The sequence below is a fragment of the Eulemur rufifrons genome, chromosome 9 (assembly GCF_041146395.1).
Source record: "Eulemur rufifrons isolate Redbay chromosome 9, OSU_ERuf_1, whole genome shotgun sequence".
Taxonomy (NCBI): domain Eukaryota; kingdom Metazoa; phylum Chordata; class Mammalia; order Primates; family Lemuridae; genus Eulemur; species Eulemur rufifrons.
In genome coordinates this window covers 14,875,547-14,900,851 of record NC_090991.1, presented here as the reverse complement: position 1 = coordinate 14,900,851, position 25,305 = coordinate 14,875,547, and the positions used below count along the sequence as shown (strand labels likewise).

Sequence of the window (25,305 nt, the reverse complement as noted above, 5' to 3'; positions counted from 1 at the left end):
TCCCAGAGTCCCCCAGTGGGATTAAACCCTGGTTGCCCACAGTGGTAACTTGCTTGGTGCAATGCACCCCTTATTGGCTTCTTCCCTTCTCTGTCTCACTTCCCCACTTGCCTTCTGGCATTTTCTAGGATCGTTTCCCAAATAAACTACATGCTTGAATCCTTGAATCTCAGGCTGTGCTTCTGGGAAAATCACTGGGTGACCTTTGGTGGAGGGACACAGGTTAACCATTAGTTGAGCCCAGCTGGAAGTGAGAGGCTGTGAGAGCCCATTGCTGAACTTGGACAGACCCCCCTCGAGGGACAGAGAGCGAGTGGGGAAGAGATCTGGAAGGACAAGAGTGGCGGTAGCCAGTCTCCCCAGGGACTTTGCCATCCAGCAGAGAGGACAGATAACATGAAAGTAATTGCAACAAGGCGAGCTGAGCTCTATGACGGGGAAGTCCGGGGCACTAGGGGACTCCCGGGACCCCTCCCCTGGTTGGGGGTGGCAGGTTCCCCAGGGGAAGCCGCATTTAGGTTGAGACTTGGAGGATGGGAGTGCAGGGGGAGCTGCAGCAAAGTGTTCGAGGCAGACTAAGCTGCTTGTGCAAATCCTCAGAGACAAGAGAGGATGTGGTTTGGTGGAACGGAAAGAAGTTCGGCAGACCTGCAGGTTGGAGTTCAAAGAGGGGATGGGGAGAGAGGCCTGAGCTGTGGATGGGACAAGGTAGAAGCACCCGATGGCCAAGCCAGGCAGTCTGGGCCATGCCCTGAAGGAAAAGGGAATTGCTGAAGGTTTGTAACCAGCAGAGTGACAAAAGCATAGCACTGTGAGATCTGGTCAATGGGTAGGGTGGAGTGAAGGGAGGTGTGAAAGGTGAGAGGGGAAGGACCTTGACTCCAGGTCTCGGGCTGGGGGTGGCTGGGAGAACACTGGGATGGGGACCATGGGAAGGGGCGATTTGCTAGGAGCTCAGGGTAGGAGCGTAGTTTCAGACACGCCAGGTCTGAGGGGACTGTGAGGCTATTGGGCGGGGGGCGGTTTCCAGGGGCCAGTGGACAGATGGCTGTGGACATCAGAAGCAACATCTTGGCTGGAGATGGGACCTGCAGCCTCAGGTGAGCTGCAACCCCAGAGCTGAGCACGGCGGGGAGAGGGCCCAGGCCACTGCCTGGGGAGGCGCCACATTTGAGGGGTGTCGAGAGGAGGAGAAGCCAGCAAGGAGGGCTGAGAAGGAGCAGCCTCGGAACCAAGGAAGCCACCACCAGGGAGGCCAGGGGAACAGTATGGCCAGGAGAGTCAGCTGCCACCAGAAGGTCAAGGAGATAAGGAAAACGTCTGTTAGGTTTAGCATCAAGCCAGGGTGGAGACAGTGGAGTGCTGAGGAGGAAGCTGCAAGTCTGGCTTGAGGAGTGAGAGGTGAGGACAAGGAGGCCACACGTGGGGACAATTCCTTCCCGGGTCTGGGAGGGGAGGGCTAAGTGGTCACAAGGGGTCCAAGATGAGGGTAGGAAACAGCCCACCCCCACTGCAGGGGAGAGAACTTAAATCCCACGCCCCATGGATAGCGACGGGTCCTCTTTGCTAGTGCCCAGTGGCCTTCCTGTGTGCATTGTCTTGCTAGGAGGGACCACAGGGGACTCCCAAGTCCCCAAACTGCAGGGGTGGCCAGAGTGGCACTGAGGCCCAAGGAGGAAGCTCCTTACACGCTCTCACAGGGCGCCCTGGGCTTGTGTGTTTTTACATTCTGGGCTCTGACATGAGGTCTCATTTGAAGAAACTATTCTGTTGCTGAAAAGCATTTGAAAGATCATGGATCTAGTCATATTACAGTTGGGTAAACTGAGGCCCAGAGAGGAGGAAATGCGCGTAGAGTTCAACCAAGTCAGCCACAGAGATAGAACCGAACCCAGCCCTGGGACTCCAACTTGAGGGGCTCTTTCCACAACCCCACAGTGCCCTGGAAGAAAGGGACCATGGCAAGGCCGAGGCAGAGCTGCCACGGGGCTGCGGGTGGAGGCAGGGCCTGGCAGCCAGTGCAGAGAGAGACAGACAGGAAAGTAAACACGCAGCGTGTCGCATGCAGCACATGCCAACGAGAGGTGGCGGGCGGGCGGGCTGCCTGCTGCGCCAGAGCAGAGCCGCCTTCCCCCGGCGTCAGGCCTGCCCAGGCTGCCCCACGCTGGCCACCGAGTGACCTACCTGGGCCCTGTCTCCTCCCCACCCAGGCTGGCCGGCCTCAGACCCCAGGCCTACCTCCCCACATGCTCCTTCCTTCTCCCAGCCTGCTCAGACAAGCCCATGAATAGAACATTAAAGGCAAAACCTTCTAAAAGAAAAAGCAGCTCCCTGGTAGGAGTCGCCCCACTAAATGTCAAATGCGGAGCAAGGCTTCCTGCCTCGTGTGCTTCGCACTAATGGAGGCACCTTAGCCTCCATCTCCCCACCATCCAATCGCCCTATAAATAAATCATCATAAGAAGAATGCCAATTTCCCCCAGGGCCTCGTGAATCTCTCTACATAAGCATATGCAAAAGCCCCTTCCCTGGGCCTGGCTCAGGTGCCCCGAGAGAGACAGCACAGTGTGCGAGGACAGTGTTGGAGGCAGCAGCAAACTGTCACACTGCCTCCACGGGCTGAGAGTTGGAAGCCCAGCTTTACTCCTGACTTGGGAAAGACTTTTTGCTCAATATCCTGCAGATTCACCTTGGCTGATGTATTAATAGTTGTCACCACGATGCCACTGGAATCAACCCAGTCAGCTGCCAAGAGGCCCATCTCTGGGGGTGCAGTGGTCTGTCCTCTGGCAGACATGCGATGAGTCGTGCCCACCCACGCCCTGTGAGGGCGAGCCACACACCCACTGAGCGAGCTTTGTTCCTGACATGTGGCACGCACGGTGCTGGCCCGCCCACTCCCGGAGGCCCCCCACTGAGTGGCTCACCAGGCTACCGTGGCACCAAGCCACGCCAGCGGACTGAGGTGTGGGTGCCGATGTAGGCTCCGGTGCACTCGGGGCATGCTGCTCTGCAAGGGTGGACCTTTGGCGCACACACACTCTGGGCACCCTGTTGCATGCTCACCAGGTGAGTTTCTGCACACACACACACACACACACACACACACACTGTGTGGTGCCAACGCTCTTGCTGTGCCAGCACAGAGGCCTCCAGAGTGACTCTCCTGAATCAGATAGCAGGGGCCGTTTGCAGTTTTGTATCCAAACTTCACTGACTGATTGGACAGTAATCACAGGCTCTGAAGCACCGTGTATCTGTTGGATCAGACACCCGCCCCACCACGGAGGAGGAGGAGTGACTCCACTGCGAAGTGGGATTGTGCTCTTGTACACTCCCAGATCGGCTAGCCTGTCCGCCTTGTTCCATTGCTTTTCTCTTCCAAAAGAACAACAGGAAGAACTGGCCTCCCTGGGACTCGACCTTGGCTGGAAGGGGACAGGAGAAGCCTTTTCTGGAGGACAGCACTGAGTCCTGTAGTTGTCATCCTGGCTGGCAGGCTGGGGCCAGGCTATGGGAAGAACCCCCAGGAGGAGGAGTCCCACAGCTGCCTCACCTGCCTGCCAACTGCCGCCCACCTGGGCCAGCATGTTCTGGGGCCGTTGCGCCTCAGATAGCCACTGAGCAGGGTGGTTGTGTTAGCAAGTCCATCAGGTCAGCCTGGGAGGGGAGCCAGGGACATCAACCTATGGGGAAGGCTGAGAGCCCAAGCAGGGACCAGCCCCCAAATAAACCCCTTGGCCCTTTCTCAGGGACACGAAAGCAGGCAGGAGGGTGCCTGGCCCACTGTCCCATCTCTGTCCTCAAGGAAGAAGCCAGAGCAGGAGACAGAAGTGAGAGGTGTATCTACCCAGACACAAAGGAGGACAGGGTAGAAGAGGACATTTGAGCCAGGAGTCCCAGTTCCCTGTCAGAAAGCCTCCTGAGGGGCACCAGAAAGGGAGTGCCTAGGAAGCACCAGGGAGCTCTGTAACAAGCCACAAATGATTCAGCAGCACCCAGCACCCCACAAAGCAAATGTCATTGAAATCAAGACAGATGGGCACATGAGACAGTGCAGCGCAGAGGTTGAGAGAGCAAGGGAAAGAGTGTGGGCTTGGCAGACAGAACTGGGGTTGCATCCTGACTCAACAGTGTGCCAGCTGGGTGACCCAGAACAAGGGACTCCCTCTGCTTGTGCCTCAGTTTCCTCATCTGAAAAGTAGGAATAAGCACAGACAGATCTCAAGAGATGGTTGTGGAGATGATATAAGACATGGAGTATACTTGGCTTGGCCCATAGTAAGTGCCCAGTCAATACAAGAAGCTATTGCAGTAAGTGGACAGGGATTGGCACAAGTGAATCCAAGGCAGATGGGGAAGAATAGTCCACTCCTTGCTGCCTGTTTGCAGCTAGCAGCCGTATCTCCTCCCAGCAGGCTTGGCCAGGCATGCTCTGTGAGACCCCAAGTGGCTTCACCTCGCTCTAGTGATGGACACCACGCCAGACATGCCTCCTCCCCCTGTTCATCAAGATCCAAGGAGGTGCTTAGTCCTGCACCCCTAGCCTTGGAGCCGAAGGGGTTTTCTCCCAGGCCTAGGGGAAGCCCTCACACTGGGGTCCCTGCCTGATTCCTCTCTCGGACTCACTTCACTTCTACCCAGGGTGGCCTGCCCATCGCACCCGAGGAAAGGGCTGCTTCAGGCACTCTGCACCACAGAGGTCCTGCCTTCTACAGTCCCTGGAGGCTCTGTTCCCGTTTCGCCAGCTATTTTGCTTCCTCGGCCATCTGTTCCCTCCCTGTCATCTCCTCTCTGCTTTAACCTTAACCACTACTTCGCTGCAGATGGTACCAAACAGATCCATTCTTGACATCCTGCATGATGCCTGCCCCCTCCTTTGCATCTCCAGCAAGCGAACTGCTCTGTCCTTTTCAGCCCTGATCCCAGAGACATGGCCAGAGCTGGGAGTTAAATTCACCCTTCAAAGCTCCCCTCCCTGATCCCATCTGCTGTCAACTCTGCCACTCCTCAGGGGACAAACACCCCCTCCCCTTTTCCTACCAAGACTTCCTCTTCTCAGACTTGGCCAAGAACCTCTGATGGCATCAAGTGCATGTCTGCTCTGGTTCTCTACCTGATTTTCATAAACGGTGCCATTTAACCACCCAGAGGACTCGGGGTTGGCAGGCTGGGGCAGAGACTAGAAACTCTGGAGCTCATTCCTGCCGTGGAGGAACCAGAGCCCATGCTGGGAGTTTGGATCATGAATAGTTTCCCTGTAGAAAATGGACCTGAAAACTCCGCAGTGAGGAATTGGCCCGGTGTTGGCATGACAGGAACCGAACCAAAACACATTTTCTACATTGTCTGGGCTCACAAGGGAAACATTGCTCTGCTGTCCTTGCTTTTATTCTGGCTACAGAGGAGAAAATGTATGCATGGGCTTTACTTAGCAACTCCCTCTGCCTCTCTTCTCTGCCAGCATGTCCTGGTGCTCCCCTAAAATTCCTCTTCTTGGCTTCTCTTTTCTGGCGTAAGGACCAGGAGCTTTGAGGAAAGAAGCAGCCCAGAAGCTCCTAATGAAAGAAGCTGTTTCAGGGAGATTGGTTCTAGCAGGCTGTATTCTTTGATTGGAAGAGCAATGGGCTGGGAAGATCAAAATTCCACGTCTGCACCCGGATTTGGGTTAAAAAGTCTCTCATGTCTCAGCCCTCTTGAGAAGGGCTCTCATATCTCCCCTCTACACTTCCCTGCATCAGAAAAGAGTATTTTGGCCATTTATGGAAAACTCTTCTCCCTGCCTCTCCGCTGGGGCTAAGGGCACCCACCATGTTACCAATAGCTCCAAATCCTAGTCGCCCCCAATGAGAGGCAGAGATGGAGCCTGCTTACATCTGGCCACATGGAGATGCTCTGATCACCTAGGGAACCTCTGGATTCAAATCAACCAGCCACATGACAACACCATGGCCCCTCCCTCCTTCTGCCTTCCCTTCTTCCCACATAGGAGAAGCCCAATTCAGCTGCCAGGCCAGCCCACCTGGCTATGGAAACCAAGAGAACAAAATGCATCTTACTGGGTTGCAGGTCTTAATCTAGCTCTTGCTGAATTATGCAGGGATGGCATTAACTTATAAATGAGTGTGTTTGACTGATTTTGTGGTTGATGTACAGATAAATTCTAATGAAAGACAGTTACAAGATTTTAAATTATTAATTAGACTGCCACTTAACAAAGCCTATTTGGCACTCTATCTCCTTGCTTGACAAGACAAAAACTTTAAGGAAAGGTTCTGTATTAGCCCAGAGGCTCTTGATTTGCATTCTGTTTTTATAGCTCTAAAAATGAAAACCATAGATGCTGACCTTAAGCTACCACTTCTAGCAAAAAAACAAAAGCCCAGGCAGGCTGCCCTTCCTTCTACCCTTCCTTCCTGAGTGTTGCTGGGTGGCTCAGGTCCTTACTTTCCCTGCCTGCCTCTCATCTCTTGACCGGAGGCTTGCTTTTTGTATCCCTGGTTCTGCCAGGGTAGGCCAGGAGATGGGAAACCAGACAGAGCAGCTGCGGAAGCCTTCAGCTACCAGCACTGTCAGCAGCTGGGTCACACTGGGGTTGTTCTGGTTCAGAGGTGGGGCTGTGGGCAGATGAGTCCACTCATTAAGAGATGCAATGCAGTACCCCCAAATCCCTGAAGTGTACTGCTAGGGACAGCTTTAATAGGACAACCAGAAATCAGAGAGATGACTCCCACAGTCCAAGGCCTTTCTCTTCCTCTGGGGCTTCATACCACTGAATCCCCTAACTCTACAGGGCACTCCATTATCAAGACCATGAGCCCAAGCTAGGTGCAGCGGCTCATGCCTGTAATCCTGGCGATTTGGGAGGCCGAGGCAGGAGGATCCCTTGAGGCCAGAAGTTCAAGACCAGCCTGGGCAACAAAGTGAGACCTTGTCTTTAAAACTGTGGTCCCCAACCCCTGGGCTGTGGCCTGGTAGTGGTCTGTGGCCACAGCCTGTTAGGGACTGGGGTGCAGAGCTCCGCTGCCTCCCCCCCTACCATGAAACTTAGGAAGGGGGGGCAGAAGGGTGGGCAAAGCAGGAGGTGAGGGGTGGGTGAGCCAGTGAAGCTTCATCTGTATTTACAGGCACTCCCCATCACTCACATCACCACCTGAGCTCTGTGCCCCCACCATAGACAAATTGTCTTCCATGAAACCGGTCCCTGTTGCCAAAAAGTTTGGGGGCCACTGCTCTAAAATAATAAGAAAAAATTAGCTGGGCGAGGAGGCTGGAGTCTGCAATCCAGGAGGCTATTCAGGAGGCTGAGGTGGGAGGATTGCTAAATTCAAGACTGCAGTAAGCTATGATTGCGCCACTGCACTCCAGCCTGGGCAAGAGAGTGAGACCCCATCTCTAAGAGGAAAAAAAAAAAAAAAAAAAAGACCATGATCTCTACCCTTTGCAAAAAGATAAGAGTTTTTTTTCTCTTCCTCCCTCCCCCAAGGATCTAGGAAGAACTACTTTTTCTTCAGCCTTCAAACCCTTTTCCAAATCATAATTAAATTATTAAACTCTCAGGTCCAGGACCCCAAGTAGGCCTCTGCATCTGATAGGCAAGGAAACCGCAACAACTATCTGATCCATCCTATGATGCTTTTGCTTGGAGCCTTTGCAAACAATTCTAGAAGCAGAAACTTCAATGGCCACCTCCCTTGGCATTAGCCTCAGGCATACTTCTGGCTTTGGGTGCACACCTAGAATCCTGAGTGTCCTGTACGTGTGTGCAAAAGAAACACATCCAAGGGATCAGCATTAGGGGCCAAGGGAGAAACTGCCTGCCCAGGAAAGGATCAAACACAAGTCATTTGCCCACACAATGTCCCGGGGCAGTCTCCAGGCCACTCAAGCTAAGCCCAGCCCAGCAAAGCACTTCTCTGCTCTGCTTCCCTAGGCCAATTGGGATGGAAACCTCTTTGTTGAGTTGGTGGAACCTCTCCCGCCAAACAGGCTGTGCAGGAAGGAAAAAACAGCCCAAGTGACAAACACACGTGATTGCTAAGCCTCCAGTGGCCACCTCTTGAGCAGGGTAAGGAGTCTCCCCTAAGGGAGCAGCTCCCAGAATGCACTGGGATCTTCCAGAGTGGGGCCTCTGGTTAGCCAAGATGAGAAAGAGACTCTTGGAGGCTGCTGGAGCCTCCCTGGGCACCTAAACCATATAAATAAAGTGCGTGGGCTGTTTCGTGGCTCATTTTTAACTGTAAACTGCCAAAAGACAAGAGACCAAAAGGGAAATGAGATGCCAGTTCCTCTATTATCTCCATCACAGACCCTCAGCCCAGACATGGCGGCCTTTTAAAACTGCCTGGGAAGTCTTCCCCACTGGGGCAAGTTTACACGCTCCAGGCCCAGGCTTCTCAGACCTGGGCCTAGCTGGGCTCCGTAAAAAGCACTTTCTCTGGCAGACACTTTGGCCAGCACCGCTTTCTTGCTGAAAGGACTTTTTGTCCCTTTCTGCAGGGCAAAGGAACAGGGGTGTATCGGTGGAGCAGTTTCTCCAACCAGCCACAGAGACTTTTTCCACATCACACAGGGAAAGGCAGCCCGTGCTTGCCCTGCACTGCACCGACCCACGTGGAGGGCACAAGTCACAGACAAGTTTGAGACTATTGCCAGAGATGGGGCAACAAAGCTTCCCTCCTCAGTTGGCCTGAGCCGGGACCACCACACAGCCTTCACTGCCCCCATCCAAGGCGCGGCTTCTTCACCCATCAGTCTGACCTGCTTCTCCGGGTCTCTTCCATCACCCCCACACCTGCTTTTCTCCGCCCATCTTGGGGCTCTGCTTCCCCCCACCTCTGCCACCTCCCCCTGCCCGTTTTCTCCTTCCCCATCCTGCTGTGAGGTCAGAATCCCGTGCTTACGACACCTCAGTCTGTTGCCATGGAAACAGGGGCGGATTAAGGCTGGAGCGCGGAGCGCAGGGATCAGGCCCCTCCGCTACCTGAGCTCCCGCCTCAGCTGGCTCCTGCAGGGCCGGGGCAGCCAGCCGCAGGCACCGCTGCTTGTCCTCCGCCCAGGCCAGCGACGAGGGGGTCCCGGCGGGCGCCCCAGCCCGCTCGGATCTGGGAGGGGACAGGGGCAGACGCAGAGGCCGAAGCAGCTGGTGGCGGGGCTCGGGGGCTCACGGTTTGGTCACCTGCCCTCCCTGGGCCTGGGGGACAGCGCCCACCGCGGCAACCACGTGGGGGCGCGGCGGGACTTCCCCGGTGCCAGAGTCAACTTTGCAGCGCTCGGTACTGGGCTGGGCTGCCGGGGAGTCTGGCTAAGGTGATCACAGAGCCAGCTCTCCTCAAGTTGAGCCTGGCACCGGTCGCGCACACTGCCTGTGCGGCCTTCGCCTTCGCGTCCCTCCGTTAGAGGCATAAGCAAAGTTTGAGGAACCGGACATCAGGCGCTTGCTACTCCCCACCCTCAGCCGCTGGGTGCTCAGAGCCCGTCCCTGGGGATCCAAGCAGGGCTGCAAGGAAGGTGCCCGCTTCCGGGCTCCGCCTGGGGAGCTAGGGCGCGCCGGGAGCTCTCGAGCCGCGCGGTGACTGACCGCTGGCTGCGCTGGAGCGCGGGTTGGACTCGGCCCCGCCGAAGCGACAGAAGCAGGGGCGTGTGCCCGTTCGGGAGATGGGGACTGCAAGTGCAAAACTTTATAATAGCAAAGCGAAGGTCCCAGAAGGCCGGCTCTCCTTTCATTACGGGCCCACTCACTCTCGTCTCGGACTGACCCCCCCACGCCAAGTCCCTAGGCCTGACCACTTGATCCATGGAGCAAACCCGTGTCTCACAACCGACGGGAACTGAGCTCCAGCACCAGCCCCTCGGCGGGTGCGTCCAGCCAAGCCGACCGGGGGCTGCTTCCCGGACCCGGAGCCCCGGCGCAGGGCTGCTCTCGGGCTCGTGGCTCTGCCCCGTGCGAATCCAACTCCAACTTGCCCCTGCGGCTCCAACTCACCTTTGCGAAGCATGTTGGCCGCGGGGCCGCTGCTCCGAAGTCGGCCTAGGCGCGCTCCCTCCTGGGGTCCAGATTCAAATCCCTGGGCGCCAGCTGCAGCTAATCCGAGCGCGTCGAGGTGGGGGCAAGCCGGGGATCCACTCGTGCCCGGCAGCCCGGCCCCGCAGGGGCATGGTGAGCCCAAGCCCCGCGCCGATGGCACCGGCGCCCGCCAGCAACCGCGGCGCTGCCGGGCAGCCCCGCGCGCTCGCTCAGCCCCAGGGCGAGCAGCTTGCTCCGCGGGGCCAGCGGCCTGCTTCTGCCGCCCGAAGCACTTTGCAGGCGGTTTTGAGGGGGGACGTCGCCCCCCGGCCAGCCGGCCGCGGCCCCCTCCTTTCCGCCCCCTCGGGCCACCACCGCCGCGGCTGCTGCAAAAGGGCGCTCGCACGCACCGCGGAGCTCCGGAGAAAGCGCCCGGCGCGCGTTTGCAGGACCGAGCGATCGGTGGAGCGGGGCGCCTCCCTTCCTCCCCCCGGCTTCCCCCTCCTCTCCTCCCCCTCCCTCCCTCCCTCGCTCGCTAGCTCCCTCCCTCCCGCTCCGCTCCCCGCCCCCGCTCACGGAGCGCCTCCCATACAAAATTTATGAAAGTGCTCTCAGCTCGCAGTGCCGAGCGCCGTCCTATTCCCAGGGCAGCGGCGCTCAGTCGCCCGGCGCCGCCTCCCAAGGTGTTTTCGCTGCGCCCGCCCCCGGGGACGATCGTCGGCCGGCGTCCGTCCAAGTACCTGCCCCAGTTCCCGGGCCGCTCGTCGGGCCCCTCGAACGCCCCTCCTCGGCCCCGCGGGCTTCCCGGAGCCCGCACCCGCAGCCTGGCCTCCGCCTGCTCGCCCTTCGCGGCTGGAGGTCATCGGGAAAGGCGGCTGGAAGCGTGCTCCCCGCCGACCGGCTGGGACGCGAGGACCGCCGCCCAGAGTCCGAATCACAAGTCCGCACCCCCGCCCCAACTCCTCCCCGGCCAGCGCCCCTTCCTCCTCGGGTCTCGACGGCTCCTCCGCGCCCAGAACAGCTCCGGCGAACCTAGCCGCCCCGCAACCCGCTTCCCAGGACACTGTTCTTTTTGAGGGAGGTGAGGAACAGCAAGCATTTGAGCAAGCACGGGAGGCCCAGCTGCAAATCCCAGACAGAAGGAAGGACCGATTTGGGATGCAGGCGGGCCATCTCCGCCTGGGCTCTGATCTCGCTCGGTCCACGCAGACCCCGCCTGGGGATTTGCGGAAAATGGAGGAGGCACCGCTTAGAAAGCGGGTCCCTCAGCGGGCCCGTTGGGCTGAGGGTAGAGAAGGTCCAGGCCAGGCGAGATCCCGGGTGGCGGCTGGCACCCCCTACTGGCCTGGGATAACAGGGATTCTAAGGGAGGAAAAGGAGGGGACCAAGTCACTCATTCCGCACACACTTACTGAGGGTTTACCATGTGTGGGGCACTACTATTCCTGCAAATTCAGCCGATAAAAAAGACTTGTCTTTCTCCCATCCTCCTGGAGTTTACATTCTAATAGGCGCCAAATGAGGAAAGTCTGGATGAGATGGAGCTTGGAAGAAAAACAAGCAGGGTATTTTTCTGGAGCTGACATGAAGGGTCAGGGACTGCTCTGAGCAGGTGACATCAAAGCACAGAACTGATTGAAGAACTCCTTGGAGGAAAACGTGGCATGATAAGAAGGTCAAAAGAAGGCCAGTGTCATGTATTCACTCATACATGCATTCAATGACACCGAGGCTCCAGGCTTGAGCCAAGGATATAGACTTAGACTTCCAGAGGCTTATGGTGTGATGGAAGAAGAAAGACCCACAAGCCATCTTAGAATGTGACAGGAGATACAAAGTGTGGGAAACAGCTCTGCTAGCTCCGTAAGGGGCTAAAAGGTAATCAGGAAATGTTCACAGAAGAGGTGCCCTTGGAGTGAGGGCTTGAAGGCTGAGTTCAGCAGGCTGCGAAGGGAAAAGGGCATTCCAGCTGGAGAGAATGTATAAGTACTTGAAGGTGAAAAGTAACCTTATTCTGAGGATTAATAAGATCCCTCTTTGGGTGGAGACAAAAGGTGAGGCATTCCTTCTTTTAGCTTCTACCAACTTCACGACTCTGCTGACCCTATACCCTGCCTGAGCCCTGCCAGGCAGATACCAGACCTAAACTCTGTGACACTGAGAGCTGCAGAAGCCCTCCATAAGTAAGCTGAGGGCCAGAGAGGTTGAACAACTTGCTCAATGTCACACAGCAAATCAGTGATAAAGGGTGGGCCTGAATCAGGGCTTGAATGTGGACTAATCCATCTTCTACCTCCCCAAGCCGCCTCCCCATGACCCCCTAGCCCACAAACTCCAGCATCTTAGGCAAAGTTGGCTGGGGCTGGGCGTAAGTGTGAGAAGCAGAGTTATTTCAGGCCTCAGGAGGACTGGGTGCTGCCTTGGAGTCCAGCCAGGGGGTGGGGGCGACTGTAGGAGGGTGTTGTGGTATACCATGGGGGTGCACTGTGCCTGCCTTCTTGTCAGTCAGTAATTACTCAGACTGCTGAGTAACTCAGACAGGGAGACCCCCCCCCCAGACAGATGGAGGTGTCCTAAGCCCAAGCTGAATGGCAGCCCCCAATGTCCTGCAGTGCAAGGTCTTGAAAACATTCCCACATCTGTTCTTTTTTTTTTTTTTTTTTTTTTTTTTTAGAGATAGGGTCTCACTATGTTGCCCAGGCTGGAGTGCAGTGGCTATTCACAGGTGCAATCATGGTGTACTACAGCCTTGAAGTCCTGGGCTCCAGCAATCGTCCTCCCTCAGCCTTCCAAGTAGCTGGGACTACATGCAGGCACCACTGTGCCTGGCTTTCCTGTCTCTTCTTGATGTCCAGTTCTCCTAGGCATCATCTGTTTCCTAATGGGGGCCGGGGCTGGCTGCTCATTCTGCACAGAGGCTACAGGGCAATGTTACAACAGGATGGGACCTTCCTCATCAATGGGTCCCATTTCTTTCTTTTTTCAACTCACTCTCCACAGCAATGGGTCCCATTTCTGATGAGGGAAAGGCCCTAAGGGATGGAGCACATACTAGAAAGAAGCCACAGTTCCGTTACAGCCAATCCGTTCCCCTTGGAACTCGATGCTGCAGCCAGAGCTAAAGCTTCCCACAGGTGTGGCCTTGGTGTCCCAAAGAGGGAGGGGCTGGGCCCCCTACATTCAGATCCTACACACAGGGGGTCCAGAGAAGCTGGGGGAGATGGAAAAGTCCAGGCTGGACTCTTATCAAGGTGAGAGAGGTGTTCCTGGGACCCACATTGGCTCCATTCCTGTCCAAAGCTATAATGTTCTGAGTGCCAGCGGCTTGAAGGGCAGAGCGCTGGCCCGTCATGACCCTTCCCTCGGCTGCTCACTCCCAGCCTGCTTAGCCATCCCTCCTCCCTGGGTAGCCTCCCAGGCAGGGCCTGTTCTTGGCTGCTTGTTTTCACTTCTGCCTGCACCTTAATTAGGGGTTTCCAAGCAGGGAGGGCCTCTGGGGGAGCCTGAGGCCACAGAGCTGCCTTAAAGGGCCAGCTGTGCTCACAGCACCACTCAGAGAGAGGAGGATGGTGCCTGGGGGGTGGGTGGGCAAAAAGCCCTGGGGGACCATTGCTTCCTGGGGCAGACATTGCTGGAGGCTAGTCCTGCAGATACTTTGTTCTTCCAAAGGTCAAGGCTGTCTCACTGGCTGCTTTGCCTTCTCTTTGGGGTCCCAGGAGCTCAGGACACTAATTAGGAGAAAGGCTATCTAGGCCTGAGGGGAGGCAAAGGCTGGACAGGATCCAGAAGGTTTAGGCTCCCCTACCCTCCCAGGAAAGCACCCTCAGGCTCCCGCCCTCCTCTGAGTGGCAGTTTTCTCCTATGTGCTCCTTTTACAGGAGCTACCTGGTCAGTTCCAAAGGTGATAAGGGGACCTAGGGAGCTCGGGAAAGTTGCACCAAGACTCTCAACTTGGAACTGGGCTAGTGGGCCCTGAGTTCTGTCCTGCCGGGCAGTGGGGTCCTCTGAGGTAGGGAATGCGGCCCACTCTGTGACCGGCTGACCAACCGCTGCTTACCGAGGGGTGACTGGGAAGGGAGCTGCAGGAAGGCCTGGTGGGTGTCCCTAATCACAGGACTCAGCTTGTACAACTCGTGCAGGGAGTCAGCACATAGGGGAGCACTGGTCCGAGAGTGCCAAGCTCAAGCCAGGCCAGAGAGAGCAGTGGGGGACGGGGTCGCAGGTAGAGCGCAGCCACCTTAGTCGGGAACCACTAGGGAATACCGAGAGTCCAGACCTTCTGAGCGGAGATGGGGCCCACTATGGCCCCGCCCCTATCTCCTCCTCCATGGTCCCCGCCCCGCAAGAATCCCCGCCCCTCGATGACCGATCGGCGATCGATCGCAATGTCTGCGCTCTCCGCGTTCTCCCAGCGTTGTCTTTTGGTCCCACGTGGGCGGGCGAGTGATGGCGGCGCTGGTTGTGTCCGAGGCAGCGGAGCAGGGCGGCCGACACGGCCCTGGCAGAGGTGGGTGCTGCAACGCTGCGGCCTCCGGACCTCACATCTCGGGATAGGGCCCCCAAGTCAGGGACGAGACCGGTCCCCTTTAGCGGTGGCGGCGCCTTTCTCAGCTAGATCCGAAAGTCCGCGCTGTTAGTCTCTCTGGGCCGCTGTCACCGGAGCCCAGGGGGACCGATCTTTTCTTTTGCAGCCTTAGGGCGCGATTGAGAGCAGCCCCTCCTAGGATTTTGTAATCCTCAAATCGGAAGCTACCGTCCTGCCTTGGCCGGCAGACAGACGCGTGAAGGTTGACGGATAAGACAGACCCCACGGGGAGAGACGGAGGGGCCAAGCCAGTTGCGGTCCACATTTCATAAGTGGGCCGTCAGGAAGCGCTTTCAGGGAAGAGACACATGGTTTCATTCCCTAGGCATTAACTAAGCGCCCACTGAATGCCAGGCCTGCGCTTGGCACAGGGATTAGAATACAGTCTCTGCCCTCAGAGGTCTCAGTGTACCTGGGAATACTGATGTAAACAGAAGATCACAGCCACGTGATAAAGGAGGAGGCACCTACTGCCCCAAGGAACACATTGAGCTGCTAAGGCTAGCGGCTCCCACACCAACGACCACTAGGGACTTGGCCTCTCAGGAGGTTCTGTGAGGGGCCCAGAGAGGCTGGCCTGGTTGCCTAAGGCCTTTGAAACAACTGACCAAAAACCATAGCAGTGATAATAACATTCAAACCTGGTCTCAGGGCCCCAGCCTGCCAGGCAGGCTAGTTCTCCACTACACCCCCACCTCTACACGGTGGGTGAAGGCTCAGTTCCGGGAGGATCCTTCCTCTTATAGTGAGGGGTCCTAGCAGAAATTCTGGCACATATATACAGGCTCAATAAATATTTGGTGAATAAATTAATTTCTTGCCTTTTTGCATTCCCGAACTGTCTGGCTCTAAAGACATAACTGAGGATTTAACTAAGCTGAATTGTGAGAAGTAGGATGAGTTCAGAGTAAGGGCTTGCAGCCTTGCTAAAGAGCGACAATGCCTTCTCCTTTCTTTGGGGTGTTGTAATTATTTGTATACCTGTTTTTGCCCCCACCAGACTGCTAGCCCTTAAAGGGCAAGGTCACTTTTATGTCCTTATCTGTATGTCCACAGTCCTGACTAGAGTGTGTTCTTTCCATCTTTCCTGGGGTAGGAATAAGGAAGAACGATGGGACTAAGGAACTCTTAAGTCTGTTAAATGAATGGTGTTTATTTGTCTTTTAAATGAGGAGAGGGCAAAATTAGCCCAGCATGGTGGTGTATGCCTGTAGTCCCAGCTACTTGGGAGGCGGTGGGAGGATCACCTGAGCCCAGGCCTTGCAGGTGGTTGCAGTGAGCTATAGTTATGCCACTGAACTCCAGCCTGGGCAGTAGAGTGGGACACTATCTCGAACAAAAAAAAAAAAGATGAGAGAAAAAAGTGTGGGAATTAATACTTAGTGGGACTCAGAGGGCAGTCTTTTAAATTAGTGTAACAGTTTAAATTATGTGTAACAGTTTGCTTATAGATCTCCTATCTAGAACCTCAAAACTTCAAGGTGTTGTCAAGGGGTGGGGAAGGGGGACATTTTCCAGACTGGCTGGGCTGGCTAGGCTCTTGGCTTTTCCACAGTGCTGTTCTCTATCAAGGAGCAGTTGTGTGGACGCAGACTCAGTCCCCTTTGCTCCTCATTCCCCTGTGGCATCCCTACTCTCCTGAGGCAAGGGGTGACCCATATCCCAATAATGGGCTCAAGTCTTTGATTCCCAATAATCTCACAACATGGAATTTAATTATGCAGATTTTTTTCCTGGCTTAATTGGATGTACCATCCTTCAGAATGAATTCAGTGGGGAAGAAAGTTGGGCCAACTGCCTTGGTGTCTGGGATCTGAGCCTTAAACTTGGTAGAGTTAACAGCTTAGCTGGATCTAGCTGCTGTCTAGGCCAGACACTGACTCAGGCCTTGTATTCCTCCTAGGTCGGCCCCCTAGGGGCCGCTTGGCCAATCAGATCCCCCCTGAGATCCTGAACAACCCCCAGCTGCAGGCAGCTATCCAAGTCCTGCCTTCCAACTACAACTTCGAGATCCCCAAGACCATCTGGAGGATCCAGCAAGCCCAGGCCAAGAAGGGTGAGCCCCTAAGCATTGAGCTGGGATGGTGGTGGAGAGATTGCTTGGCCCAGACAGTGGGCAGTGTCCCCACTGCAGTTCTTCCTACCCCTCCACCTCTCATGTCTCTGCTCTGTCTTGCAGTGGCCTTGCAAATGCCTGAAGGCCTCCTCCTTTTCGCCTGCACCATTGTGGATATCTTGGAAAGGTGAGGCCTGGGGCACTGGAGAGGAAGCTGAGCCAGACCCTCCCTGTGCTCATTCCAGCCCTGCCTCTTGGCATCATTTGTTCCTTCTGAACCTCTGCCTTCCCCCTTCCCCTCCCACAACCAGTTACACATTAAGAGAAAAACCCAAAACAAAACTCCCCACTTGCTGAGATCCCTATAAAACCTCTCTCCCCTAAAAAATTTGGGAGAGAGGAAGAAGTTAATCCCAGTATCTTCAAAGCTAGGCCCAGACCAGGTGGTAGGACCTGGGAGGAAGCTAAGAATTCTCAGAGCTGACCCTGAAAAGGGCTGAGTGGTCACCGAGAGGTCTGGCTGGGGGGCACCTTCACCTTTTTTCTACGGTGCATTTAGGCGGGTAGGGCCAGGATGGGTTTGGCAGGGGGAGAGAGGTGCCTAGGAGAAGGTATTCAGTTCCTCTACCCTCCTCATTCTAAGTTTCTTCAATACAGTGAGCCATCCTTGGGAGGGGGGTGAGTGCTCAGCCATCTGGAACCAGCACAGGAACAGGGAGGAGGGGAAGGAGAAAGGGGAGGTCACCTCATGCTGGGAACCTCCCACCTCCCTGCTGCTGCCCTCCCCCCATCCTGCTCCCCCTGCTGTGCCACAGACTCACATCCCCGCTCCCACCCTTCTGCCCCTTGGGGATGCTCTCTGGGGCTCAGGCCAATTTGCATACATTTTAATCTATAAAAAATTAAGTGCTCTGGCTGACTCAGACGCCTGGGCTGCATTCTAAGGAGCTGAATAATCTGCTTCTGTGCACAGCCTGATTTGGGGAAGGGGGTGGAGGAGGGGGCTGACTGGCAGCAGCTCAGCCCCCACCATACCCACAGGGGCAGGATGGGGGGATCCCAGTCACTGAGCCAGGCTCTACGCCCCAGGTGTGGGTCTTTTTCAGATAAGAGCTGGTCTTCCTGCTCCATTCCTGTGGCGAGTTCAGGGGTGCTGGGTCTTCCCCACCCACCCCCGTTCCCCAGTGATTCAGGCCTGGCAGCAGATCCCATGGCAGTGTGCTGGCCAGAGCCCACTCGTCCTGACGCATGAGGCGTGTGGGTGGTGCCATGTGCTGTGGGGGAGCTGTACATGGGTCCCCCATCCTGGGCACCCAGGGCCCTGCCTATGGGTGGGGAGGTAGTGGGGGTCCAGGCGAGAGGGAGACTGTATGTATCCGCACATCCATGCTCACGAACACTGCCATGCTGGGGCATGGGAGTAGCTACCTTTGCATGTGTGTGCATGCTCACTGCTCTGAGGGGCTCTGTGTTTGACCCCATATATGCCAGGCTGGGATGTGGGGGTCCCTCTAGCAGTCTGAGCCTGCGCAGAGGAATCAGGGTGCTACAGAGACCATCCTCGTGCAGCAGCAGTTCCAGGAGCTGCTGCCAGGGCTGAGGGAGGTAGCAGCTGTGCCCCTCCTACTCTTTGTTGGCAGAAGTGGCAGCTGCCAACCCAAGGAATTGAGAGAGGTAGGGAGAGAGGAGCTGGGCCCTGAGACATCTCCACCTCACCCTTGTGTCACTGTCCCATTATTCCCCACCCTGATCCCTGCCCCCACAGGTTCACAGAGGCCGAAGTGATGGTGATGGGTGATGTGACCTACGGGGCTTGCTGTGTGGATGACTTTACTGCAAGGGCCCTTGGAGCTGACTTCCTGGTGCACTATGGCCACAGCTGCCTGGGTATGGTGGGCCAGGACACCTGGGCCTGGCAGGGCTGGCAGGGGGCAGGCTGCATGCTAATCTTCTCCATCTTGGTGCCTTCTTGTCCTACTTGCAAGCACAAGGTCCCTCCTGGTTTCTGGGATGGCCTTGGCCTTCCTGCTCTGCAGGTGGATCTTGCCTTTGGATTTGGTTGCCTTGGCAACTGTGCTGCTGTCCCAGATGCGGTTGTTTGAAAGGCTGTTGGTGGTAGAGCAGGCTGGGCCCCCCGGCCGAGTGACAGAGAAGGCTGACCAAGGAGCTTCTAGGGGACCCATGACCCCCTCCTCCCATACCTCCTCATTCTACCCTCAGGCTGAAGCCCCTGGTCCTGGCTGCTTAGAGACCTCAGCCTGGGCCAGGCCCTCTGCTGCTCCTGTCTTCCAAAACAAAGTCTCCTGAACTCTGCCCTTCCTCCAGTTCCCATGGACACCTCGGCCCAAGACTTCCGGGTGCTGTACGTCTTTGTGGACATCCGGATAGACACTACGCACCTACTGGACTCCATCCGCCTCACCTTTCCCCCAGCCAGTGTCCTTGCTCTGGTCAGCACCATTCAGTTTGTGTCAACCTTGCAGGTGAGTGGAGGGAGGGTCCTCAGCATCCCGGGAGGCAGACAGCACCCACTCTCCAGGCCGCCCCGGGTCCTCATGCTGGGTGCTCCAGGCCACTCCTCTGGCCCTGTCCCTTCTTCCCCAGCCACTTGCTTCCCTTCCGTCATTATCCCTACAGGCAGCTGCCCAGGAGCTGAAAGCTGAGTATCAAGTGAGTGTCCCACAGTGCAAGCCCCTGTCCCCTGGGGAGATTCTAGGCTGCACGTCCCCCCGGCTGCCCAAAGAGGTGGAGGCTGTTGTGTAAGTTAAAAGTGGGGGCCAAGTCGTAGAGACATAAGAAATGTACCCTGGGAGGGAGCCTGAGGTTTATCATACAGGAGAGAAATGGAGTCTAACAGTCCCTACCTGTTTGGCCAAGGTCATACTGCAAGGTGGGGACCGAACAGGGACTAGACTTCAGGCTTACTGTCTCTCTCTCCAGTGCTCAGTCCACTCTCCGGGAGGCTATGCCCAGGGTGGGGGCAGGAATTAGAGGGCCCGATGGGGGGATGAGGGTGGGCTGCAAATGGTGGGAACATAATTGGAGAAGATGGATGGGCACGCCCAGGCTGCAGCCCCATTAATTTAGCATCCGGACAGCTAACAAGCAGAAGCAGCGTGTCTCCTGCCGCCTAATTATTTTAGGTAATGGAAATGCTTAATGTTGTGTGAATGCAGCCAGCCTCAGAGCCCACAGCTCCCCCGGCTGGGACGGGGAGGGGAGCAGCCCCACTCCTAGCTAATGGGAGGGATGGAGGGAGGGGCACTCCCTGACTCAGTCCTAGCTCTGGGCCTTTGGATGCTGGTCCTACAGGCCTTGCCGCACCCACACAGGACACCCCTGCCCCTAGACAGGCCACATCAGGGCCTTCCCCAGCCCAGACCTGGCAGTCCTGCTCCCCCAGGGGGATGCCCGTGTGCCAGTGCCTGTATAACTCTGGGCTCATAGATGTCTACTCTTGGGGACTTCAGGGTGTGTGTTGGAGCAAGGGATACCCTGGGTGTTGTGTAAGCTGTTGTATAAGTTAAAAGTGGGGGCCATTCATCACAATGAGGTGTGGTCTCCAAGAGAGAGGAGGAGCTGCCGCAGGCAGATTATATTCTGTGCTCTGGGGTCTCCATGGCCTGAGAAAGTGCTGTTATACATAGCATCTCCTAGGGCATGTTTGGTAAGCCTGGTGGTTAAGCCTCAGCTACATTGCTTAATAGCTGGATAACTTTGGGCAAGTTTCTTAACATCCCCGAGCCTCAGTTGTATCTTTTGTAAAATGGGGACACTGTAGATATCTTGGAGGACTATTAGAAGTGACTGAGTGAACTCATTCACATCAGATACTTAGGCCAGGCCTGGTACAGAGAAGGCATAAGCCCAGTGAACAGTAGCTGTTGTAACTCAGTAACGACACAAGAGCTAGTTTGTGCAAAGAGTAGCCAGTGTACACCCTGCAGCCTCATTTACGGCATAGATGACAGCCTGAACACTACTTCCCAAGTATTGATCTGTATTGATCTTGGTAAGGGACAATCTGTTCCCCAACTTCCAAATTAGGATACCTGGAGCCCCTGCTGGGCTTACTATGGCCTTGACTGCTCCTTTACTCTTCCTCCAGAAGGTGGGGGTGGGGTGGTTCTTAGAGTCTATATTACATAACTAGAGGGACCTTCCAGTCATCCAATTCAAACTCCTTATTTTACCCATGAGAAAACCCAAGACCCCGAGAGGTGAAATGATGGCTTGTCCCAGTTTATACACAGTCAGCAGCGCAGTCAGGACTGAAAACTCAGTCCTCCCCACTTCCAAAAGCCAGCGAGTGCCTCTTCTGGTGCTTCACACCACACTTACAGCCTCCTTTCCATGCCCTGCAGGTATCTTGGAGATGGCCGCTTCCATCTGGAGTCTGTCATGATTGCCAACCCCCATGTCCCCACTTACCGGTATGGACTAGGCTGGACTGACCGGCTGGCAAGGGGTGGGATTCCCTGCCACTGAGGCCCTCAGTCAGCTGAAACTTCCTCATTCCCCAGCCCTAAACAGTCCCCATCCCTAAGGGTCTGAGGTACTTGGGGCCAGGATCTGGGCATTAGGCCCAGGACTGCTGTTGTCCACCCATCCCTTGGGATTCACACTGAGGTCCTAAAACCCTCCCCAACTCTTGTCTGGGTCCAGCTGTGGGACTGATCTTCCCAGTAGCAATCCCTGCTCTTGCCTCTGTTCCTAATCACCTGCACGGGGCCTGAAGTTTCAGGATCCCAAGGAGCTGAGTTAGGAGCTGTGTGTTCAGCAGGAGTCCTGAGAGTGGCTGTCACAGTGACCCTGGCAGCTTCTTTTCCAGGTACGACCCATACAGCAAAGTCCTGTCCAGAGAGCACTATGACCACCAGCGCATGCAGGCTGCTCGCCAAGAAGCCATAGCCACTGCCCGCTCGGCTAAATCCTGGGGCCTTATTCTGGGCACTTTGGGCCGCCAGGGCAGTCCCAAGATCCTGGAGGTCAGAGGGCTCGGGATGGCCTCTGGAGGAGGGGACTGACTGGAAACCAGCCGGAAAAATCAGTGGGCCAAGGGATTTAACTTTGGCTGTTTGATCATGGGGACCTGCCTTCCTCTCCTAACAGCACCTGGAATCTCGCCTCCAAGCCTTGGGACTTCCCTTTGTGAGGTTGCTGCTCTCTGAGATCTTCCCCAGCAAGCTTAGCCTACTTCCTGAGGTGGATGTGTAAGTTTCCCCACTGTAGCTACCTAGCTTTGACTCTGGCTAAAGCAGCTTAGAAGCTGGGTCCTGCCCCACACATATTGAAGGCTGGAGTTGATGGGAATAGCTTCCATAGTCATGAAATATTAATGTTTACAGAGCATTTACTCAGCAGGGGTTATCCTTGGCCATGGGTCATACCTGCTTTGTCTGGCTTTGGGGCTCAAAGCCAATGGCAACGTCACTGTTGTTCTGTGTGACATTGAGTTCAAGGGGTGGTTGACACCAGCACTGTATGAGGCACTACATTTGTTTCTGGGGATACCATCACAAATGAGCTGCCCTAGCAAGTTCATAGTGGAAGGAACAAAAGAAAACAAGAAACACTGTAGTATTCTAAACAGCAGTAGGTGACAGTCTTTACTTTAGGATTAATAAATTCTATTAATTAATGGGCATGTTGGGGACACTGTCATAGTCTTCAGCATGCTGTCTAGGAGGGGAGGACACCTAGGGTCTGACCTAGCTTTCCTTCCCAGGTGGGTGCAGGTGGCATGTCCACGTCTCTCCATTGACTGGGGCACAGCCTTTCCTAAGCCACTGCTGACACCTTATGAGGTAACACCAAGTTTTTGGAAATCTCCCGGAGAGAGTGGGTTTTGTACCGTTTTCTCAAGGAAGGCGTCTGAAGTAGAGTGAGGTGGGTGGGTAGCATGTAAGTTATCTTCATAGGTTCTGGTCAGACTGTCTTGAATCCCCCAGCGGAGCCACTCCCTAGCTGTGTGGCCTTGGACAAGTCCCTTAACCTCTCTGGGCCACACATTTCCCTTGTGTGGTATGGGGATAATATATTCTTCATAGGCCATTGTGACTATTCAATAATCCAGGCGCAGAAAAATGTTGATAAATGTTATTGTCCTGTTTTCTTCCCCTAGGCGGCTGTGGCCCTGAGGGACATTTCGTGGCAGCAGCCCTACCCAATGGACTTCTATGCCGGCAGCTCCTTGGGGCCCTGGACTGTGAACCATGGGCGGGACCGGCCTCCCCAGGCCCGGGGCCGGCTAGTGCTGGGGAAGGTAGGCGGGGACTTCCAGGAGGGCGGAGGGACAGCCCTGGGCACCGCCCTGGCTCGGGCCGCCTCCCTGGCGACATGAGCCGAGGCCGCCGCCCTGCGACTGCGACGGGAAATGCACGGGAGCGGATCGGAGGATGTTGCAGAAGCGAGACCCTGACCAAAATCTGCGACCTCAGGTGCAGGAGGGGTCCACGTGCCCCTCTCCAGCCGCGGCTAGCGAGGGTTGCAGCTGCAGAGACGAGAAGGTGGCGCCGCTCGCTCCTTGAGACGCTCCGGGGTTCCAGGTACCCACCCAGCTCGGGCCGCGTCCCACCCCTCCCCGTTGTCATGGGGACGCCCTCTCGCTCCGAGGCCCGCCTTCAGAGTGGTGTCGGCTCTTGGTTCCTCCCCTAACGTAATTCTACTTCCGCTCGGGGAAAGGTCACTTCCGGTGTCTCTGTGGCGCACTGCCCGGCACCATGGCCGCTAAGCGGCCCCTGCGGGTTTTGTGCCTGGCGGGCTTTCGGCAGAGCGAACTGGGCTTCCGCGAGAAGACTGGGGCGCTGAGAAAGGCGCTGCGGGGCCGCGCCGAGCTCGTGTGCCTCAGTGGCCCGCACCCCGTTCCCCACGCGGCGGGCCCCGAGGGTGCCGGCCCAGACTCCGGTGAGATGAGTCCTTCTCCGGAAATGCACTCACTATCTTCTTCTGCCTTGTTCCCTCAAGACCCCTCAGCATACCCCCGCCTTGTACCCTCTCCTCATTCCTTCCACCCAGCCCACACCCCTCATTTCCCCTATCCCAGCCTCCCTCGCTCAAACTGCCCCTTGCCCTTTCAGGTTTCCACCTTCATCCGTCTTCCCTATCTCCAATTCATGCCGGTCCATTTATTTCCCACCACATTTCCCCTGGCCTTTCTCCCCTCAGTTCCCTCTCTTTTCCCTCTCTGTCATCCCCAAACCCTCCCTCCTCTTGTCATTTCTTTCCCCCTGAAGTTCCCCTTGCCCTGATCCCGTTCTCTTCTCCTATCTCGCTGTAGGGCCCTGCCCTTCGGAGGAGCAGCCTCGAGGCTGGTGGTTTTCAGAGCAGGACGCAGACGTTTTCTCCGCACTGGAAGAGCCCACAGTGTGCAGGGGTCTGGAGGAGGCCCTGGGAACGGTGGCACAGGCACTGAACAAGCTGGGGCCTTTTGATGGGCTCCTTGGTTTCAGCCAGGGTGCTGCACTCGCAGCCCTTGTGTGTGCTCTGGGTCAGGCGGGAGATCTCCGCTTCCCCTTACCGAGATTTATCATCCTGGTATCTGGTTTCTGTCCTCGGGGCCTTGGCCTCAAAGAACCCATCCTGCAGAGCCCCTTGTCACTGCCTTCACTCCATGTTTTTGGGGACACTGACCGAGTCATCCCTTCTCATGAGAGTATGCAACTGGCGAGCCGATTCCTTGGAGCCATCACCCTCACCCACTCTGGTGGCCACTTCATTCCAGCGTCTGCACTCCAGCGCCAGGCCTACCTCAAGTTCTTGGACCAGTTTGCAGAGTGAAAGATCAACAAATGTCTCTACCCGTCCATCTCCCCTTGGGGCAGCCTCTGTAATCTATGCATTCTCCTGGCACCTCCACTGCTTTTCATGCTCCTCACCACAACCAGCTAAGAGACAGCTATTAATTCTCAGGACTCAAATTATGTGAGCATTGTCCTGTATTTGAGAAAAGGGTAGCAGAAGGCCTTACTGGACTTTGCCCGTGACTTCTGATACTCAAACATGAAAAAGCCATGGATGAGAGGAAGATTACATGGGAAAAGTAGGGACTGGCACCCCTGTGATTGCTACACAATAAAGTGGTGATTTGGATTTTGAGCATCTTTTTCCTGGTCCACACAGCCTCCCGGGCAGCTCCAAGCAGGGAGGTGTCTCCAGTTGTGGGGCCCAGGACAAGCTCACGCAGATGTGAACATATACACTCAAACATTTTTGGTGGAAATTTTATGTCCCAAACGGAAGCAAAGGAGGCCTTGGTGCCTCTTCTTAACTTGACCCCATCTGCAGGGTTTCTGAGATTGATGCTGCTCTGTAGTAACTATAGCCAAGGCCTAAGCAGCCCAGCTGGTTTGCTCTTGAGAAGTGCAACTAGTTGTTCCTAGACACTTTAATGATTGCCCACACTTGTCATTTTCCTCCCACTTCCAGCACCACTTCACCCATCCCTGCTTTCTGACTTGTTTCCTGATTCTACAAGACAAGAAGCCTGTTCCTTTAATGAAAGGTCAAAAGTCCTGTCTTGCCTTCACCCACAGTTGTCAGGGAGCTAAGTAACTGAACAGGAACTAGAGTTAGGGGATGCAGCACAAGTACTCCAGCCTGTCCTGATAACCAGACTAACTCTTAAATTATTTCCCAACGTTCTAGGTTCCTAGCTAC

General features: G+C 55.9%; 2 protein-coding genes across 3 annotated transcripts in view; one reads left to right on the top strand and one right to left on the bottom strand.

Moving 5' to 3' along the window:
• Positions 1 to 10,476, bottom strand: part of RTN4RL1 (reticulon 4 receptor like 1) — a 69,430-nt gene extending 58,954 nt beyond the window's left edge. The window contains exon 1 of the mRNA XM_069483491.1: positions 9,986 to 10,476. Within this exon, the coding sequence (XP_069339592.1) occupies positions 9,986 to 9,998 (13 nt within the window). The 5' untranslated portion in view covers positions 9,999 to 10,476. The remainder of the gene's footprint in view (positions 1 to 9,985) is intronic.
• A 3,967-nt stretch (positions 10,477 to 14,443) lies between these two features.
• Positions 14,444 to 23,991, top strand: DPH1 (diphthamide biosynthesis 1). Of its 2 annotated transcripts, XM_069483490.1 has the most exons (13): positions 14,444 to 14,513; positions 16,495 to 16,647; positions 16,771 to 16,834; positions 18,413 to 18,534; positions 18,973 to 19,130; positions 19,285 to 19,406; positions 21,012 to 21,080; positions 21,479 to 21,635; positions 21,760 to 21,860; positions 22,376 to 22,454; positions 22,772 to 22,912; positions 23,088 to 23,195; positions 23,927 to 23,991. In XM_069483490.1, the coding sequence occupies exons 1-12, from the start codon at positions 14,453 to 14,455 to the stop codon at positions 23,175 to 23,177; spliced, it is 1,317 nt and encodes a 438-aa protein (XP_069339591.1). In that variant the 5' UTR covers positions 14,444 to 14,452; the 3' UTR covers positions 23,178 to 23,195; positions 23,927 to 23,991. The 2 variants fall into 2 exon arrangements, with proteins under 2 accessions (XP_069339591.1, XP_069339590.1); XM_069483489.1 differs by lacking the exon at positions 14,444 to 14,513 and having other exon boundaries at positions 16,597 to 16,647; positions 18,973 to 19,097.
• The last annotated feature ends 1,314 nt before the right edge of the window (positions 23,992 to 25,305 follow it).

Excerpts from the sequence above, each read along its gene's own strand:
- DPH1 (XM_069483490.1), top strand. The coding sequence starts at position 14,453 with ATGGCGGCGCTGGTTGTGTCCGAGGCAGCGGAGCAGGGCGGCCGACAC. Across the intron at positions 21,081-21,478 it reads CCCCATGTCCCCACTTACCG|GTACGACCCATACAGCAAAG; the intron begins GTATGGACTAGG and ends CTTCTTTTCCAG. Across the intron at positions 21,861-22,375 it reads CTACTTCCTGAGGTGGATGT|GTGGGTGCAGGTGGCATGTC; the intron begins GTAAGTTTCCCC and ends TTTCCTTCCCAG.